The sequence below is a fragment of the Setaria viridis genome, chromosome 2, assembly GCF_005286985.2.
Source record: "Setaria viridis chromosome 2, Setaria_viridis_v4.0, whole genome shotgun sequence".
Classification (NCBI taxonomy): domain Eukaryota; kingdom Viridiplantae; phylum Streptophyta; class Magnoliopsida; order Poales; family Poaceae; genus Setaria; species Setaria viridis.
In genome coordinates, this window is record NC_048264.2 from 31,711,348 (window position 1) to 31,729,865 (window position 18,518).

An 18,518-nucleotide genomic window follows, 5' to 3' on the forward strand; every position below is an offset into this window, starting at 1 on the left:
AAGATGGAGGATTCTGGCTATTGGGGAGGGGTATTTGCTGGAATCGTTAGCTTTTGGAAAGCAGGGGAGCTGTCGGCTGTGCGTTGAGCCGGTGAGTGAGTCGGGGGCGGAGAGGAATCACGATCGGGTTGGGTCGGACCATGATGGACCGTGTTGTGTTGGACTGATGGACTCGAGTTCGTGCCTGCTGGTGCAGTACGGTCGATTTGGAAAGGAAAAATGGAAAATTCCACCTCTTTTGAAAGCCTTGTTATCAATCGCATAGCAAGAACCAGTTAGAAAGCCCACTCTGTGATACGCTCCTTGATCCTGAACCTGAAGACTGCAGCTATGATAAAAAAGATCAAATCGACGGGCGACAGATTTAAAGCTCCACAACTTCCATGTAAAGCATGTTAAGACGATCAGGTGCTGCTGGAAACATTTGAAGTAATGCTGACGGTGTTGCTACGAACGAGGTCCTGAGCCCTGTGCATAGTAATCTACTAATACTACTGTACTAGTAACTAGGGAGCAATGAACTGACCGCCAGCATACAGGAACTCCACTGGTTGTGTCCATGTTCTGAAAAGTACAATGGCAAATGTGGTCCGACTTGCAAGGCATCAACACCAGACAGTCTAAAATTGCAACTTGGAACACTTCAAATCCGATAATGAGATCACCCGTGCAAACTTAAATTTAGAGATGAAAATTAGAGGAACATATTTGTACAGCAGGTCCACTTTCGACAGATAAATGCACTCCAACCGAGCCTCAATATATTGTGCTGACACGCCTGCGACATATTTGCAGCTTGTGGTTTCCAGATGTCCCCTATCAAGCATCAGGTTGCACATGCTCCTATAATCAACCCGAGCATTCCATAGCAACAAGTTGGCTATGTCCACTTTTGTGCCCTCCTATGGCTATTCATAAGCTGTCATGAGTTTCAGGACGAAATTGTAGCTGCCGCTATGACATATGTTCTGCTTTGTCTGCCTCTGCCATAGTGCACATGGCCCTAACTGCAGTGTTACATTCTGCAGTGCTTTGTCTGAGTCAAATTTTACTCCACCTAGCCTCCATAACGATATGAGATTGGTAAGGTACTATTAACTTATGCAGCAATCAGTGTCGATTCAATGTTGAAATAATGAAGATAGCAAAACTTGATTTGATGATAGCTAATAAACCATGAGTTGAGACACGTCCATTGTAGCAGCATACCAAATGTAAATTTCAGCATCAGGGAGGGCATGTCAACACTCTTTTTTTTTGAAGGTAAACTGTGGGGGAGTTCCCCACAGCATTTTGATTTTATAGATTAAAGGTGGGAACACTTAGCAGCAGGTATATTGTATGTTTTATGCCCTTGTCGAGCATCAGCATGCCCCTTGAGACAAGTAGATCACAGATCTGCAAATTCAACAATGGTGAAAGACAACCAGACCAATTAGAGATAGGTTGCAAGTATGAGACTATCCCAAATGATTCAAGGATATGCACATGATTTCATCAAGAATTCTGGGGGTGAAAATATAAGAGAACAAATCAGGTTTATTTACCATAGGTGCAAGAAATGTCAAGGAAATTCACGAATTTGCCAGATAAGATAATTTCAGAGAAGCAAAATGTGCATGGTAAGTAGAGTACCTCATAAAAGCTCCAGTTAGTGGATTGATACTTCAGATCGTGTTGCATGGAGAGGATTGATATCAGAACCTGTCAGCCTCAGCTTCGCATCTTTGAGCAACAGGTTTTTAATTCCAAAAGATTAAACTTGCTGCTCACACATTGTTTACCATCTTGATTAAGAAAGCAGTTTCCAACGCCAATTCCTTAGTCTGCAAATACTTGCTTTCTTCTACAACATCTGTAGTCAAGTTGAGAATCACAGGCCTCTCTGGATCATATTGAGTAATTTCACGGACTTTTGCAACCCATTTAGCTGCTTCCCATACACCAAACCTATCATTTCAAATGTAACAAAAGTTTGAGTTCCAGTATTTGACTAAAAGGAGATTTAAGTGCAATGCAACGTAAGAAAAAAAAAGGGACAACTGTTTCTTTTTGCACATATCTGGCCTAAGAATATAGTAAAGAGTAAAGGCTACAGTGCTGGAATATATGAAACTATTAAAATGATGGAAATTTCATGCCAGAGACACCAATGATTCAGGCCACAAGAGAAGTAACTTAGTGCCCAGGTAACTGTATAGTCATACACCTTGTATTAAATGATGATGTCACAAACACAGCTGGATAAGGAACATCCCTCTGAATGTTATCATAAGGAGAATACTTTCTGATTGCAAGGAACTCTTCATGGTCCACAGGGAACCCAAACTCTTCATAATCAATGGCTGTAAGAGGTAGAATAGGATGGAGAAGGGTGTTGCAAACATCCAAGAAAGGGACCTGGAGTAAAAAATAGAAGTTGTGGTAATGCAACATCAGTAGAAATATCAGACAAGATAATAGCACATCTTCGAGATTACAGAGATGAAAACATGACTATTGTGGCAATTCCAATCTCAAAGAAGAACCCAAGAGCACTATGTTGCATATTGCTAACCTGCTACTTCAAATGATCGCTAATCGATTTTATCCTTAGCTTTAATGACAGATATTAGCATAAAATGAACAAAAACAGCCTCTAAATCTGCAATGTGTTGTCGACCGATATAGCTTGCAAGGAACTGTAGCTTCAACTAGACAACTACCAATCAGACACAAAAGCCACCACAAGAGTCAATTTTTGCAGTCATACTGCAGCGGAGTTGCCAAGAAGGCAGTTTGTTTTAGATTTACTTCGAATAATATGGAGTAAAATGCAATGATTTTACAGAAAGTTTCCAATGAGGTACAAGAACCTAATTCTCTTTCTTTCCCTGCAGAGAGTAAGGGAAGATTCTAACTTTGGAAAAAAGGAAGCACATAATTGAATCAAACTGCACTAAAAGGAGGTTTTGCTGTCTCTTGAAATGCTTAGTTTTCATCTGAGGTTTTCCACATTTTAATCATTTTATTTATCAATTTCAGTGCAATTTAAGGGAAGCTGAGAACAGAGCATGTCAAGGAACTAATTCCAGACGCGTCAATTAAGGAATGTCTAAAGGTAGCACACTTGATCTCTAGTCTTCTAGATGTACACATTTAATTACATATTGTATACCTTCAAAACAGCAGCACGAAACAAATCTGGACGAGTATTAATTGCTGAAGCCACTAGAAGTCCTCCAGCACTATATCCCCATCCAGCAAGCTTATTTTCTTGTATGATGCCCTTGTCAAGAAGAAACTCTCCACAAGAAACAAAATCAGACACAGAATTCATTTTTTTGGTACGTGAACCTTCTTGGTGCCACTTCTTACCATAACCTCCACCACCCCTGAATAAAAATGCTTTAAGTGAATAATACTTCACACCATAAAAAATTCAAAAGGCAAAATCTGGAATTCTGTGAGTATGACATATAGCTAACATGAACCAACAAATATTTGGCTCTTTTTAATATTATATGCCATGTGCAGAAGTTATCCATGAAGACGGTGGGAATTAATATGAATCTTCCCAAGTTTATTTATAGTATCTTTTGAGCAAGAATTCATTAGTTAGTTACACAAATAAAGAAAGTAGCCAAGTAGACTAGACATACCTAACATCAGCATATGCAATCACCCAACCACGATCCAGTAAGCTCTTTAACTCACTGCGCCAACGTTTATCCAGAATCTCACCATAAGCACCATGTCCATGAAGTAATCCTGGATTTCCGTCTTGCTTATGCTTCTGTGAATATACTAAAGTAAGGGGAACCGAAACGCCATCCTTTGATGGAACATCGTAGTATTCACAAGCATAGTATTCAGAGAGCTCATTCCAAGCACAATCTTCAGAATCTTCAATTGAAATATCAGCTCTATCTGAGGATAGCCTGCCCATATTTGCAGCAAAAGCAGTACCATATAGTGCTTTTGTTCGCTCATGAAGCATGTTTTGTTGTTGTACTATCTGCCACTTTCCGTTCAGTAAGTTGTAGTCAACAACAGCATCAGGCATCTGCAAGATGGTAAACTTACTGTCAAGAAGAAAATGCATTGAAAAACATGAATATCATTATAGTCACAGAGAACGAAACAGAAAAAGGTTATGATAGAGAAATGGGATAGCTTCTTCCATAACTACATCATCCATCCATAATGTTATTTTAAACTTTAATGAAAACAGAACTCAAGCGAACCCAGAGCTAATGTATTTTGATCTTCCATAAACCATTCCTCTTTGAGAAATAACAAAGCAAGAGAAACTAGCAACAAGGCACAATATGGAAAAGATGAGAACAATGGGATGCACTTCAGAAATTCACACATGAGAAAGGAGGAGAACAAGGCAGTATTATTGCATAAAATGTACACAAAGTAGTAACAGTAAATAAATTCTACACTAGTTAAGATGCTTCTCAAGACGGGAAAGGCTACTAGAAGGATGGAAGAAAGGACTAAGAAAAACACCAGAAAAATATGCATACCACAGGTGATGATATTGTGAAACGCATTGTTGAGGAACAATAATCATAATTCGGCCCAGATACAATCTGACACACATCACTGGGAAGAGGCAGGTCAAATGGGTGGAAATCAGATAGATGAGCAGGTACCTGAGAAGTGAAATGAACGAAGATATAAGCTATCATTCCATAACATTAAATGCTTTCATGAGAATCGTGATTGCAATATATGTGTAATGACAACATGAAGTTTTTCCAGCTAGATATGAGAGCAGTTCTCAGATATCCAATAGGTGGAATAACTATGGAAAAAGTAAACTAACAAGCAACATATCTTTACAACGTGCAAGACCATCAAGAATTTATAAACTTTCACCATACAGTCCTCTCATATATAAGGACAAGCAATTCACTTACATTGATGCCCTCAGTTAGAGGCAAATTAACTGCACAGAGTCTAAGTTTTCTGCCTTGTCTCAACGTGAGCACCATATGAGTATCACAAAAATCAACATCTTCAAGAATGACACCAGGTTCCTCGATAAAAACATTCTGGTTCGGACATCAAAAGTGAGTAAAATAAAATGCACAAAGACACTTCCCTGAATTGATTTGAGTAGAATATATTTATACAGCAGTAATAACCAAGTCCTAATCAGCTTAGTTAAATTAAATATGTGATGTTTGTAATGCATTTGCAAAAAAATTATATATTAAAAATACAACATTTCATTTTCTTAGAACTGCTTATATAGCTACGAAGGAACTGCAAATGTGTATCTGGAAAACAAGGGTACAGAAAACATCAACATAACATAGCAGATTTTTAAACCTTCCAACTCTTAGGCCCAGAAGATTCCACATCAGACTGCATTAGATAATGTGAATCAACAGGGACACCTTCTCTTGCAGCATCTGTAAATAAATAAAGACATCCGCGATGATGTTCAACAATGCAATGAACTTGGGATTCCCCTTCCCATACAAGTTTCATTTGGGACAAGGGATCGGAAGCTTTTATTAAATACACCTGAAAAAGAACAGATAGGCATGAGCAGCAAACAAAATAAAACACGGATAAGGTGTACAATAAACAGTACCTTTGAGTGAATGTCCGAAAATACATTTAACGTTATATAACGAAAATCCTTAGTATGCCTGATATTTAGAAAAATATTCTCATCAGGTTCTTCCAAAATGAGAATGTCATCCTTGTTGGATCCAATCATGCTGCAAAATAATCTAAAGAAAAAGAAAAATTAAAGTTCTACTGCAATGAACTAAAGCACAGATGAGCAGTTCCGAGAAAGAAAAGAAAAGAAAATCACTAACCGATGTGGCCTTCTTTCCTCATTTGTAACAATATAAACCAATGCTTTCCCGTCCATAGCCCATGAAATATTTGATACCCAATCAGCACGAGGCTTATCACAAAGTGTCCCTGTTACTAGGTCCCTGACCATCAAGGTGAAGGAGTCCTTATCTTTGTCATACATTGTGTATGCAATGAACCTGTGATCTGGAGATACTTCAGACAGCTCCTCATATGAGTATCCTACATGTCAATGATTGCACATAGCTTAATGATCTGTTCAATAATGAGAGAAAATGATGCAAAAACTTTCTACCTTCAAAAGTGTAGCATTGCATATCTATAGTGTACTGTGTTGAAAATGTTATGCATATAAGGCATGCAAAACTTATAGAGAATTTTACAGATCACATGTTTTGCATAAATTCTCTTATAACAGGAACATAGGCAGAATGTAAGGCACTGATCAAACTGTAAACATACAAAAATCCATAGATGACATTTCTACATTAGATAAGTGTAAAATACAGGATGAATGATACATAACAAGACCGTAGGATTGAAAACATAATTAAGAACAATGAGTTAGTAGTATAGTATATTGTAGGACACATCAACAGAGGCAAACAGCAAACTTAAGCCCTCGAAAGGAACTGGAATTGTGGCAAAACTTTGTCCCGGTGGTTTTACCTCCGAACCGCTCGGCCTCCTTATTGTAGTCCACCAATTTCTGCTCGATGCGCTTCCCAGCCGTGAAGTCGAACCCCGCGGAGGGGTCACTGTACGAGACAAACTCACTGTGGAGCGCAGCGGAGCGGCGGCAGAGCACGGGGTACTGCTTGCCCTCGTCCGTGCGTCGGTAGTAGAGCCAGGGGCCCCAGCGGACGGGCGGGGTGCAGGCGTCCGAGGCGAGGCGGGAGGCCATCTCGAGCTGGATCTTCCGGGCGAGGCGGTCGGCGCCGCAGGCGGCGAGGCAGGCCTCGGCGTACTTCTCCTCGGCCTCCATGTGGACGTCCATGTGGCGCATGGCGGCGGCGTCGGAGAGCGCGCCCATCCAGGCGTAGTTGTCGTGCCACGTCTCCCCGTGGATGGAGACGGGGTCCGGCTTCTGCGGCGGGCGCGGGGGGTTGGGGGGAGGGGGAGGGGGCGGTGGGGACGAGGGCTTGGAGCGCCGGTGGGCGTGGCGGCGGAATAGTAGGCGCGGGAGGAGGTCGAGACGGCCGCGCATGGTCGACGCAGCCGGAATCGCCGGTGCTGGGGCGGCGGGGGAGGAAACGGGACGCCGGAGGAGAGGTTTTAGGTGGGTTTTTGGCCTTGGGTTCGCCGGATTCAGGCGAGGTGAAATGGCGAGGATTTGGGTGACCGGAATGGGAAGTTGGTTTTGTTGGGCCTTTTGGGCTGGTCACTGAAAGTACAAGACGTGGGTGGGCTACTTTTGTAGATGAACGACCATGCAAAGACTGGGTGCTCCTTTAAAGGATTGTTGTGTAAGTTTCTTTTATTCAGCCATTCAGGGGTGCTCAATCTGAGGGACGGTTGTAAGACTACCGTATCAATAAAATCCAACCCTTTCTCTAAAAAAAAATAAGAGGGGCCTTATAGGGAAACTAATTAAAACTTACAACTTACAAAGGCCTCTAAAAGTATCAAAACAAACTATCTCTACAACTAATAAAAGCAATATACTTTAAAAGAGGTGATTAAAGAAGAAAATTGTCAGGATTTTTCTGAATTAAACTTTCTAGGAGGCATTTTATTGTTCTCTTTATCTCATATTTCATTGTCCAAAAGTACTTCCATTTTTGGACATTGGCATGGTCATCAAAGCATGAATTTGAACATATTTTTGTTACAATATTTTCTAACACAAGGAAAAATTATTCAAGTATGAAACCACTTCTTGATACAATTCTCATAACGTTTTCAAATGTGATCGACACATGCAAGCGATTTGAAATCAAATTTAGAATGATTGACAAGATAAATATCACTTATCCATGATTGGACAGAGCATCCTTGTTGACAGAGACTTTAGAGATCGTCCACTCTATTCGAGTTCATATCATATCGGTGAGAATATTTGTTTCCCAGATGAACATAGGTACGAGGAGGTTGAGTCCATACAGCCAAAATTTATTGTAATAAAAAGAAGCTGTTCGGATTGATGGAACTCATAAACCCTAGGCTCTATTTTGAATTGCAAGCTCATTGTAAAAGTTAGTCTCTCTATTTTAAATTGTAGGTCATTTTGATTTTTCTATGTTTATAATTTTTCTATGTATTCAGACATACAATATATCTAAGTGTATTAGAAAAAATATGTACTTAGAAAACCAAATCGACCAAACCGGACCTATCGGGGGCTTCTGGTGGTGACTAACGAATTAACATCATCATCTTTGCGGCGCTAGTCGGGTTTTTTTTTTAAACAAAAGCGCAGACTGACGGTGACGAGTCCACGACCCATACGAGGCAACTGGATTCATGCCGTGCAAGGTGCCGACTGTTTCACAATTTCTTTCCCTCCCCATCAGCGAAAAGCTGAAAACCAGTCTAGATTCAAGTGGAACAAACACGCTGACGCGAAACCCATTCATCACCTATTCACCTGGCTTCGGACACGGACAAGGCTCCAACGCTCCAACCGCTTGTCTTGTCCGCTACCGCTACCCCACAAAGCGGCGTCTGCCACAAGCCCCAAACAAAACGGATACCATGGGCTGGTTTGGTAGTCCGAAGGGAGGTTGGACCATGCAACCAGGTGTGCAGCGGGGTCTCAGATTAGACCACGCGGTGGCAAAAGAGGTCCGCCAGCGTACGCTAAAGTTTTTACTGTGTGCTAAACTTTAGCAGGGTCACATTGAATGTTCAGATACTAATTAGGAGAACTAAATATGAGCTAATTACAAAACTAATTGCATAGATGGAGTCTAATTCGCGAGACGAATCTATTAAGGCTAATTAATTCATCATTAGCAAATGGTTACAGTAGCACCACATTGTCAAATTATGGACTAATTAGGTTTAATAGATTCGTCTCACGAATTAGACTCCATCTATGCAATTAGTTTTATAATTAGATTATATTTAATAATCATAATTAGTATCGAATATCCGATGTGATAGGTGATAAAGTTTAGCAGAGGAACAACCCCTTCAGCTCCCCATTGCCCAGATCAATCACAGCTCCTCCGCCAACGCTCGCGGCTGCCATCGAAGTCCAACCGGAACCATCACTCCTGCTGGCGCTCACATGGATGGAAGATGGGCTGCCCCTCCGACGACGGCGGCGACGGCTCCACCTCGATGTTGGGGCCAGCGGGGAAGGGGGCGGGCAGCGGCAGGTCAGGACCCATCCTAGCGAGTAGGGACATGTTCTCCTACCGCTCAATGGGGACATCTCAGCAGAGCCATCCTAGGCTTGATGCTGGTATAAGTTAATTCCTTTGCTGGCTAGTTGTTGATTCGATTGGTTCCGCACACTTTGTGCTCCTTGATTTGATTTATTCCGTGAGGCGAGATCAGACAATTGGTGGCTAGCGGTTGGTGGTTTTGTTGAATTTATTTCATTCAACCATTCTACAATTGCGCTAGCGATTGGTGGGTTTGTTTGATTTGTGGGAGGATTGGGGATTTGGCCCGAGAAGTTGCCAATCAACTCGGTTCGGCTTGTGTCTAAAGGAAGAACGAAAGAAAGAGAAGGGAAATTATGCACACTTGACAAAATAAAAATATGCTCACTCGACGAACTAAACAAAAACTAAATAAAAAATATGCACACTTGAAGAACATCGTAACAAAAGATCAAGAAAAAATACATCAACGACCGTAGTCGCTACACCTCGTAGTGTTGTCTTGCCTATTTTACAGGAAAAAGAACGGCTAGAATATAAAAAACTAAAAAAGAAAAGAAACAAATGAATAATAAATAAAAATAAAGTAAAATAAAATGAATAATCACAAAAAGAAAAAAAGAAAATGTTAAATATAAACTACATAACAAGAAGGAATATATAGATATCTAAATTAAATATAAAAATAAAACATGAATTAAAATAATAAAAAGAAAATGAAATGAAAGAGAAAAAAAGGAATGAGAAAAAAAAGGTGTAACCGCAAGATGGTAAAGAAAAGAAAAGAAGAAGAGAGAAGAAAAAAGAAGAAAAAGAGAATATGGAAAAAGAAGAAGGGATGAAAATAATAAATAAAAGAGAAGAAAGAAAAAATAAAAATAAAACAATAAAGAATGAAAAATAAAACAAAGAGACATGAAAAGGAAAACGACAACAAAGAAAATAACTAAGAACAAAAACGAAAAGAGAGAAAAAAACCATTTAGTACTAAAATAGCTCCGTCGTGCAAATTTCTCACAAAGCACTGAGTAGCACAGTGGTAGCTTGTGAATGTCCCTGTAGCGGGTCGCGAGTTTGATTCTCGTCTCTTACTCTATTTTTGCTTAATTTATCTGCGTATTGGGCCGGTCGAAGAAAAAACTTCTTAGTTGGGCCGGATGAAAATAAACGACGGGCCGAGCGGGATGAACTCTTCCGGATGGGGAAAAAAAAGAGGCCGAATCAGTCGGGTCGGCCCACGTGCGGACGCCTTCCGACGCTAGAAGGCGACACATCGCTATTCTGCAGCATATGCTATATATATATATATGATCGGCGAGACCAACTCGACCCACAACGCTACCGGTACACACATGACAAGTTGGCCCGGAAACCATTTGCCCCACCCGTCATCCGCGGTAAGTCATCCACACCTCGCTGGTAGCCCCGCCTCTCAGTCTACCCACAGCAGCCGCAAGTGACGGAGGACGGGGGCGGCGCAGGCACGACCGGACGCGACCCGGCTGGGCATCATGAATCTAGCCGCCTTCTGCTCCCTTGCCACGCCCAAGCCCGCGGCCCTCCCCGGCCATGAGATGCCATTAAATCCCTCCTCCGCTTTCTGCTCCTCGCTGCTCTGCCGCTCGCTCCGCGCGTCCCTCCGGAGGATCTCCCCGATGGCCTCCGCCGCCGCCCCCACCTCCGCGCCCGCCATCGCCGCCGAGAACGGTGCCGCGAAGGCGACGGAGCAGCGGCCCGTCCAGGTCGGCTCTCTTCCCTGGCTTTTCGGGTTCCTGTACTGAGATTTGGGCGGCGCTTCTGCGCCCGGCGCTGTTAACTGAAGCGTATCGCACCTTGCGCGTCTTTGATCGGCTTAGTGTAGTAATACCGAACTTGATGCTGTAATCGTTAGTATGTTGTGCTGACCTTCTACTTTAGTTGTTCACCTTGGGGTACCGGCCGTCTTGCCACTCCTGTCTGAGCATGCTGATCCCTAGTCTTGCCGGGCTAAGGTTGTTGACCTGCCTCACCTTGCTGCTGAATGGTGCCGTAGCCTTCTGAATGTAAACAACTAGCGCTAGCTCTTCCCCTTTTTGCTCCTTCCTCAACTGCATTTGTACCCTGCATACTCTCGGTTTGATTTTGACCCCTGGTCAACCTCCTTAATAGAATAATTTCAGGTGGGGCTTTGCCTCCCCGTTCCTTCCTAAAAAAAAAGAAGTTATTACATCTTTCATGTACCATATTATGATACATGCGAGGTTATTTTGGACTACCTCAGCTTAGGGAAGAGCTTAACTAGAGTCAATGTGAAGAAGCTTTTGATGAATTGGCACCACACTAGTGTGGACCCCAATTCGTGTGTGATGGATATATTGGAACAATTGAATCCATCCAAAACCATCTGTGTCAAGCTCACATAGCACGCAGTATATGCCAGGAAAGAGGGAAGCTATTTGCCTTGAGCAAATTTGTGCAGCGATTCCTCAAACTATTTTGGCAATTGCGATATACTGTTCCATTAGTCAATACAATTGTCAAAGTCAAGTGAATTTATTTAGTTTGTATGTTTCAGCTATTTGCATAATAAGTTAGCTAGCTATCTAGTCAGCTAGTACATTTCCTAGATTCATACTTTATATCAAAGCTTCAAAGGTCTTCATCATGAAGAAACTCTTATTACCCTTATACCAATTTATACTTTGTTACTGATTACTACGAGTATCAAATTCCTATCTCGTTTGCTGCACCCATATTACAGAGCGTTGCTTCTACTTTATATTTGTGCTGTTCATACCTGTTTGTATCTTCCTTTTCTTCAATGTATTGTTATTTCTCCACCTGCTACTTCTTTCTGTGTTTATTAGACATCTGAAAGATGCATGCTTCATATTAATCTTGCTATTCATTAATTGTTCGTATTTTAAAATAAACCTGAAGATTGCTGAAACCTGTCAACTACTCAACCATCTGAATCTGTAACCCGATCAAGTCATCTATTTCCTATGCATGCCATACTCTTCATTGCAAGGAATATGCATTCCATATTGTTTTATGAGAAATGGTATATCTATTCAATATGTGCACTCCTCTTAAGAGCACCCGTGGCAGAATTTCCATAGCAGTTTAGTTTGTTCCCTTTGTTATAGAAGTGCTCTGCCCTACATTCAGCAAACATAGGCTTGATAATGAGAAACGATGTCATTTATATGAATTTCCAATTTCATCATGGCCAATGATGTTCCTGTATGGAAGTTTCTACCCTGGTTGACCTTTTTCTCAGGACCATGGCAAAAAACTACTATCTAATGCAATGAGATTGTCCTGTAGATGCTGCCATTTATCACCGAATTTGACAAGGATGCAATTATTAGACAAAATCATGCTTTATTTACTTTTGAGCTGTTTGGTACATTGTTTTGTGTTCTGATAAAATTTGTTGCCTTGGTTCATGTCCTAGTACACCTCATCTTGAAAAAAAAAATATTTATTTGCCTCGTCGACGCACCTGAAGTTCATGAATTTGAAATAATTCACTGTATCAAAAGTAAGACATATTAAAAGAATAAAGCTCAAGGCTGTCAACCAATCTGCTTTTAAATATTTGCAAGACATAGCTGAACCAAGGCAACTTTCACCAGGAAGGCAGGAACCAATACTCTGCATCCAAACCTCTAGAAAAGGGTTCTGAGCTAAAGCAATAGTAATGCATTAGTGCAAGATTCATAGTTAGAGGTTGCTGGATAGGTATAATATTTCTTGAAATAAATCAAGTGCCCCATCCTTAGGTCATTGTTTGTCTTCTTGAGATTTCTTGACTCTCAAATTTTGAAAAATGATACATTTACTTTTCTTTTTGACAGGAAAATGCTCTATGTAGTATTCAGATTCATTTACAATTCGTATATTCGCTTTAGTGCAAGGTTGCAGTTGACCATGACCTGTTCAATAGATATAGAGTCCACGGCTGACTATTTATAAGATATGCCACTTTCAGTTTCCATTGTTTTGAACTCCAGTAGGCCTGATGGGTGAATGTTTTCTTTAAGATTTAGTCATATTATGTTCAAAAGAAACTATTGTAACCCATGATTTTACTATGTCTGTCCTTGTACCAGTGGAAGTTTAGTTGAAGTCAGTACAAATTACCTTGAGCTTGCAATTTGGTCGGTTTCTCCATTTTAGTTTGCAAGACTACCTTGAGCATGCAATTTGATCCATTTTCGGTTTCTCCATTGCAGGTGGCGAAGCGATTGGAAAAGTTTAAGACAACAATTTTCACTCAGATGAGCATGCTGGCCATCAAGCATGGCGCAATAAACCTCGGCCAGGGCTTTCCGAATTTTGATGGCCCAGACTTTGTGAAAGAGGCTGCTATTCAAGCTATCAATGCTGGGAAGAATCAGTATGCCAGAGGGTTTGGTGTGCCAGAGCTGAACTCAGCTATTGCTGAAAGGTTCCTGAAGGACAGTGGATTGCAAGTTGACCCAGAGAAAGAAGTCACTGTTACATCTGGATGCACTGAAGCGATAGCTGCAACAATACTGGGTCTGATCAACCCTGGTGACGAGGTGATATTGTTCGCTCCATTCTACGACTCATATGAGGCCACACTATCAATGGCCGGTGCCAATGTAAAGGCCCTTACCCTCCGAGCTCCAGATTTCGCAGTTCCGCTTGAAGAGCTAAAGGCTGCAGTCTCCAAGAACACCAAAGCAATAATGATAAACACACCACATAATCCAACTGGGAAAATGTTCACGAGGGAGGAACTTGAATTTATTGCCACCCTCTGCAAGGACAATGATGTTTTGCTGTTTTCTGATGAGGTCTATGACAAGTTGGCATTTGAGGCTGATCATATATCAATGGCTTCTATTCCTGGCATGTATGAGAGGACTGTGACCATGAACTCTCTGGGGAAGACATTCTCTCTAACAGGATGGAAGATTGGGTGGGCAATTGCACCGCCACACCTGACATGGGGTCTAAGGCAAGCACACTCATTCCTCACATTTGCCACCTGCACTCCAATGCAAGCAGCAGCTGCAGCAGCTCTAAGAGCACCAGATAGTTACTATGAGGAACTGAAGAGGGACTATGGTGCAAAGAAAGCTATACTATTAGAAGGACTAAAAGCCGCGGGTTTTATTGTTTACCCATCAAGTGGGACATACTTCATCATGGTCGATCACACCCCGTTCGGTTTTCACAATGACATAGAGTTCTGCGAGTACTTAATTCGTGAAGTTGGCGTTGCCGCCATACCACCAAGCGTGTTTTACCTGAACCCTGAGGAGGGGAAGAACCTGGTGAGGTTCACCTTCTGCAAGGACGAAGATACGCTGAGGGCAGCGGTTGAGCGGATGAAGACGAAGCTGAGGAAGAAATGAAGGGCGTGGGAAATTCCATGTGGCTGGTGATTGCTGAATAATCTGCTAGGTTTGAACTGCGCCTGGATGCATGAATGCTGAATAATCTGCTAGATTTGAACTGCGCCTGGATGCTTGTACTACCCTTTTTCTAGCAATAGTTATCCTGTCAGTGATTTCATACCTTGTGTCTTTACACTCTTGTCCGTGCAAGGAGATGGTGATGGATCAGGATAGCTGCCGGTACACTTTTTTGTAGGCTACTGAGCAATTTGCCGGCCGCTATGTGTTCACCCTTTTCAACCTATCCTATCGCCAGACCAACCAATAAACTGATCAAAGCAAATCTTTGCAACAGTGACTTTGTTCTTCAACCTTTGTTACAGTGACTTTGTTCTTCAACCTTTATTCAAGTGCTCTCAGACTTCTGACTTGTCAATGAGAAGATACCCGAGTAGGCAGGGGCCTGCCCCCCCCCCCCCCCCCCCCCCCCCCACCCCCCCAAAAAAAAAAAATTGCTGCCGTAGCACCACAGTCCACAGCCACATCAGCCCTTAAACATTTTGGTAATCACAGATTATCACCTCCCCTCAAGCAAGACTCACAATTAGTCCAAAGTAATATCATCAGCCCACCGGCCCATGAGACAATAACCATAACGATTAGTTATTTGATGATTTCACTTCCGTTCCGTGTGCGCCGAGACGTCGCCATGCGCCAGCACCATCCTCCCAGGGCGTCCGCTGCTGCCGTGGCAACATGCAAGACGGCAACAGGTAAGCCTTGAGGCTAGGGCAGTCTGTAGATGGGCAATGAATTTCATGCTAATGAAGCTAATAAATTGACCCAAATACAATCTTATGTGTCACCAAACCTATCTTTATTCTTTGTTATATAAGGTTTTATGTTTACTAGTGCTCGATCGATGATCACAATTAATAGTATCACTATGTAATCAATCTACACTATTACATGGCAATATGTAGGTAGACCCATTCTACGTATACAATCGAACGTATAGTTTGGCAGATCTGGTACTAGAATAATTTTTTTGTTCATGTGCTATATCGAAGTCCTTGAAAAAAATTATGAGATCATTTTCTACTCGGCGTCAGCGATGAGTTGGATTTCTTAACTTTGTTTGGATTTTATTACAATTCAATCATGTTATCATTTATAAGAAAATGAAAAATTGAATACGACCAGGAACAGACCTGTAACCGGCTCAGATCCTGGTACCGTTCACGAAACAGTCATTCAGGCACCTCTTTATATATTGCACGCACGATTTTGTCCAACAAGCCCAAAGCGGTTGCCCACCACGCGCGCTACCCTGGAGAAACTCGTAGCCGTGAGCCTCTTGTGACAGCCTCTAAGAAATTTTGGTGAAATTAACATCACTTGTTGCATGCACGGCGCAGAATTCCGCACGACGCCACCTGCGCTGCTTGTCACATCTCCATCCAGCACACCCTACCTTGCCTCTCCTGCCCAACCAAAGACCGCCGAGAAAACGATCGTGAAGATGATAAGAACAAGCTAAGCGCGACGACACGACGATGAAAAATCATCCAATCACACTAGGCGTGTGCGCCCATACGGCCATATCCCCCCTCCGGATGCCGAGCCTCGCTGCAGGTTCACACACACCTCACGCTCGCATCGCCACGCCGCCGTTCATGCCCGCCAGCCCTGCCTGCTCGATCCCTCTCCCTTCTCTCAGACAGCGACCGGTACAGCGAATAAATACATTATCTCTCCCCACCGGCTTCGCGCCATCCACCACCGGCATCGTTCGTTGGCCATGTTGGGTCCTCTCGTCAAACCCCACCGGCGTCGCCTTGGCAGCGTCCGGCTCAGGCGCTCAGCGCCCCAACAGACGCCGCCCGATCGAAGCCTATCCACCGGACAATAATTTTTGTCCGGGTGATGCGCCGCGGCGGACAAGATCTGCGTACTTGTAAATTGAGTGTCTCGGCGTAGCCGCATATGGGCGAGAGGCCGCTGCGTCGTGCGAGCCTTGTCCGCTGCCGGGTGCCGAGGCGAGGCCCCGATCCATGCGCTGGGCGCCGACCTCGCTCACATGCTTTCGAAAGAGTGGCGTGGATGAGAAGTGTAGGCGGTGGCTGAACCGTGGAACTCCGATTGGACGGAACGGGGGCAGCGGTGGTGGTAGTGTTCCAAGATCCTGGAGTATTTTTCTCCCATGAGGGGTGCGCAGCTCCCTCGATTGGTAGCTTGAGAGGGCAAAAAAACAAAGCGCAGTGCAGTCCCAAGACTCAAGTCTGCCGATGCCAGCATCGAGATGCAATGATCGGACATCCTGATTATTCTAAGGTGCTAGTACTATCTTATGTTATCGTCAGTTTGATTTTCGAACATTAATTGGCAATTAGGATGACTGATCATGGATGAATCAACACAACGTCTTGAGCTTACATCATGTAACATATACAAATAAAAATTAAAAGGGACTGGTATTTCACAAGCAGCTGTGTCATAGACTCATAGGTTCACAAAAAGAAATAGGTAACAGGCTCCGAATAGCACGCGCTTCTCAAGCTATGATTGACTAGAGACGCATGGAAAAAGAAAAAGGTTCTATCTGTCGAAGTCCTGAATTCAATGAAGCTCAGAAACATCTCTTCGACATACTACTCAGGTCTTCAGAACCAGGATGATCAAGCCAGAAGAATCGCTCAACAAATACAGCTTCCCTTCCTTTCAACAGTCAAATAAGTCGCCCAAGAACTCAGATTTGAAAAACTGAAACGGCATGCAGCAGAACCCCGTCCACTCAGATTTTAATCTCTTTTCAACTCATCAAGGAGAACAGAAAAGGAGCCCGTGTTACCCGGCTCCATGATCCACCACCCACCAACAGCGGCAGTCAGCGCACGCACCACCGTCCACCTACCCGGCGCGCCGAGGCAGACTACTGATGCATCGCCGGCAAACCCAAGCGAAACCGCAGGGTCCAAGTCCAACCTGCGGCGTCACCACCTTGACATGATCGCTCACACGAGCAAAAACGTTCAGCTTTCGAATTCCAAACCCACGAACGACCGATCCGACCGAATCCACGATGGTTTCCCACACGATTTCGACGCGTCACAACACCAGCAGAGACCCTCACACCAACTCCATGAGAAGTTTTTCTTTCCTTCATGTTTATTTGGTGAAAGTGACTGTGACACACGAGGAGATCAGAAAAAAAAAATTAAACTCCTGCCGCTCCATGTCAAAAAGCATCGGACGCACGCATTCTTCCTTCCTGGGAGGAAAGCCGGCAAAGGTGGTGGTCGCTACCGTCCAGTCCTTCCTACGGAGTGGTTGCGTCTGGGGTGAAGAACGCTTCCGACAGGAGGCGAAAACTGCAAGCCAGGCGAGCGCGAGGGCGAGGCGAGGCGATGCTTTCCATGGCCGGCTGCCGTAGTCTCACCCCCTTGTCGGGTCCCGCTCCCGCCCGTACGGCGCCTCCGTTTTTTTCCCCTAATCGGCGACGACGTTGTATATGACTGTATCATGCCCTCATGAGTGATGTATGATGCTGCACAAAGCGCATATAAAATCCGTGAATTGTTTGCAGGGTGGCTACCTCACCTGATGGGCACTGAAAGGGACGTTTACTTGCGGCGTCGCCGTCGCTGAATTTGGAGCCGCGAGAGAGGGGCCGGCAGAGAGATCTTTGAGAGAAGCTGTAAAGGTTAAAGAAAGGGGGAAGAAGGGGTCACTGTATGTGTGACCTCGCTTCTCACGCAAGCGAGCATCATGAAGCATGGTGATCTAGACAGTTTCTTTCACGCAGGAAATTCAGGGGAAAAGAAAAAATAATGGGATGAATAATCTAATTGGAATATGGAATGATAAACCTTCCAAGATGCCGATCTTATCTTTCGATCGACATGTTTCGATGATTGAGGGCCTGAGCATGGATTAATAAGCAGGTTATAATGCTTTCTTCGACCCGTAACCGAGCTTAATTAGTCTGTGCATGATGAGTGTGCCC

General features: G+C 43.3%; 2 protein-coding genes across 3 annotated transcripts; one reads left to right on the plus strand and one right to left on the minus strand.

Moving 5' to 3' along the window:
• Positions 1–213: 213 nt before the first annotated feature.
• On the minus strand, positions 214–7,207 carry LOC117843572 (uncharacterized). Of its 2 annotated transcripts, none has more exons than XM_034724218.2 (11): positions 6,496–7,207; positions 5,826–6,048; positions 5,594–5,735; positions 5,326–5,523; positions 4,911–5,045; positions 4,515–4,643; positions 3,642–4,045; positions 3,158–3,374; positions 2,210–2,400; positions 1,636–1,950; positions 214–1,057 (listed from the first exon to the last, which is right to left on the minus strand). In XM_034724218.2, the coding sequence occupies exons 1-10, from the start codon at positions 7,031–7,033 to the stop codon at positions 1,770–1,772; spliced, it is 2,358 nt and encodes a 785-aa protein (XP_034580109.1). In that variant the 5' UTR covers positions 7,034–7,207; the 3' UTR covers positions 214–1,057; positions 1,636–1,769. The 2 variants fall into 2 exon arrangements, with proteins under 2 accessions (XP_034580109.1, XP_034580108.1); XM_034724217.2 differs by having other exon boundaries at positions 214–1,398.
• Positions 7,208–10,649: 3,442 nt separating this feature from the next.
• On the plus strand, positions 10,650–14,883 carry LOC117844964 (uncharacterized). The gene is made up of 2 exons (XM_034725825.2): positions 10,650–10,900; positions 13,379–14,883. Exons 1-2 carry the CDS (start codon positions 10,670–10,672, stop codon positions 14,528–14,530), a joined length of 1,383 nt encoding a protein of 460 aa, XP_034581716.1. The 5' UTR covers positions 10,650–10,669; the 3' UTR covers positions 14,531–14,883.
• Positions 14,884–18,518: the final 3,635 nt, after the last annotated feature.

What these genes read in the sequence shown, in the direction of transcription:
- LOC117843572 (XM_034724218.2), bottom strand. Translation starts at nt 7,033, where the DNA reads ATGCGCGGCCGTCTCGACCTCCTCCCGCGCCTACTATTCCGCCGCCAC. An exon ending in GAGGAAAGAAGGCCACATCG is followed by an intron (nt 5,736 to 5,825) that starts GTTAGTGATTTT and finishes CTTTTTCTTTAG; the next exon opens with ATTATTTTGCAGCATGATTG. An exon ending in TTTCGGACATTCACTCAAAG is followed by an intron (nt 5,524 to 5,593) that starts GTACTGTTTATT and finishes GTTCTTTTTCAG; the next exon opens with GTGTATTTAATAAAAGCTTC.
- LOC117844964 (XM_034725825.2), top strand. Translation starts at nt 10,670, where the DNA reads ATGAATCTAGCCGCCTTCTGCTCCCTTGCCACGCCCAAGCCCGCGGCC. An exon ending in CGGAGCAGCGGCCCGTCCAG is followed by an intron (nt 10,901 to 13,378) that starts GTCGGCTCTCTT and finishes TCTCCATTGCAG; the next exon opens with GTGGCGAAGCGATTGGAAAA.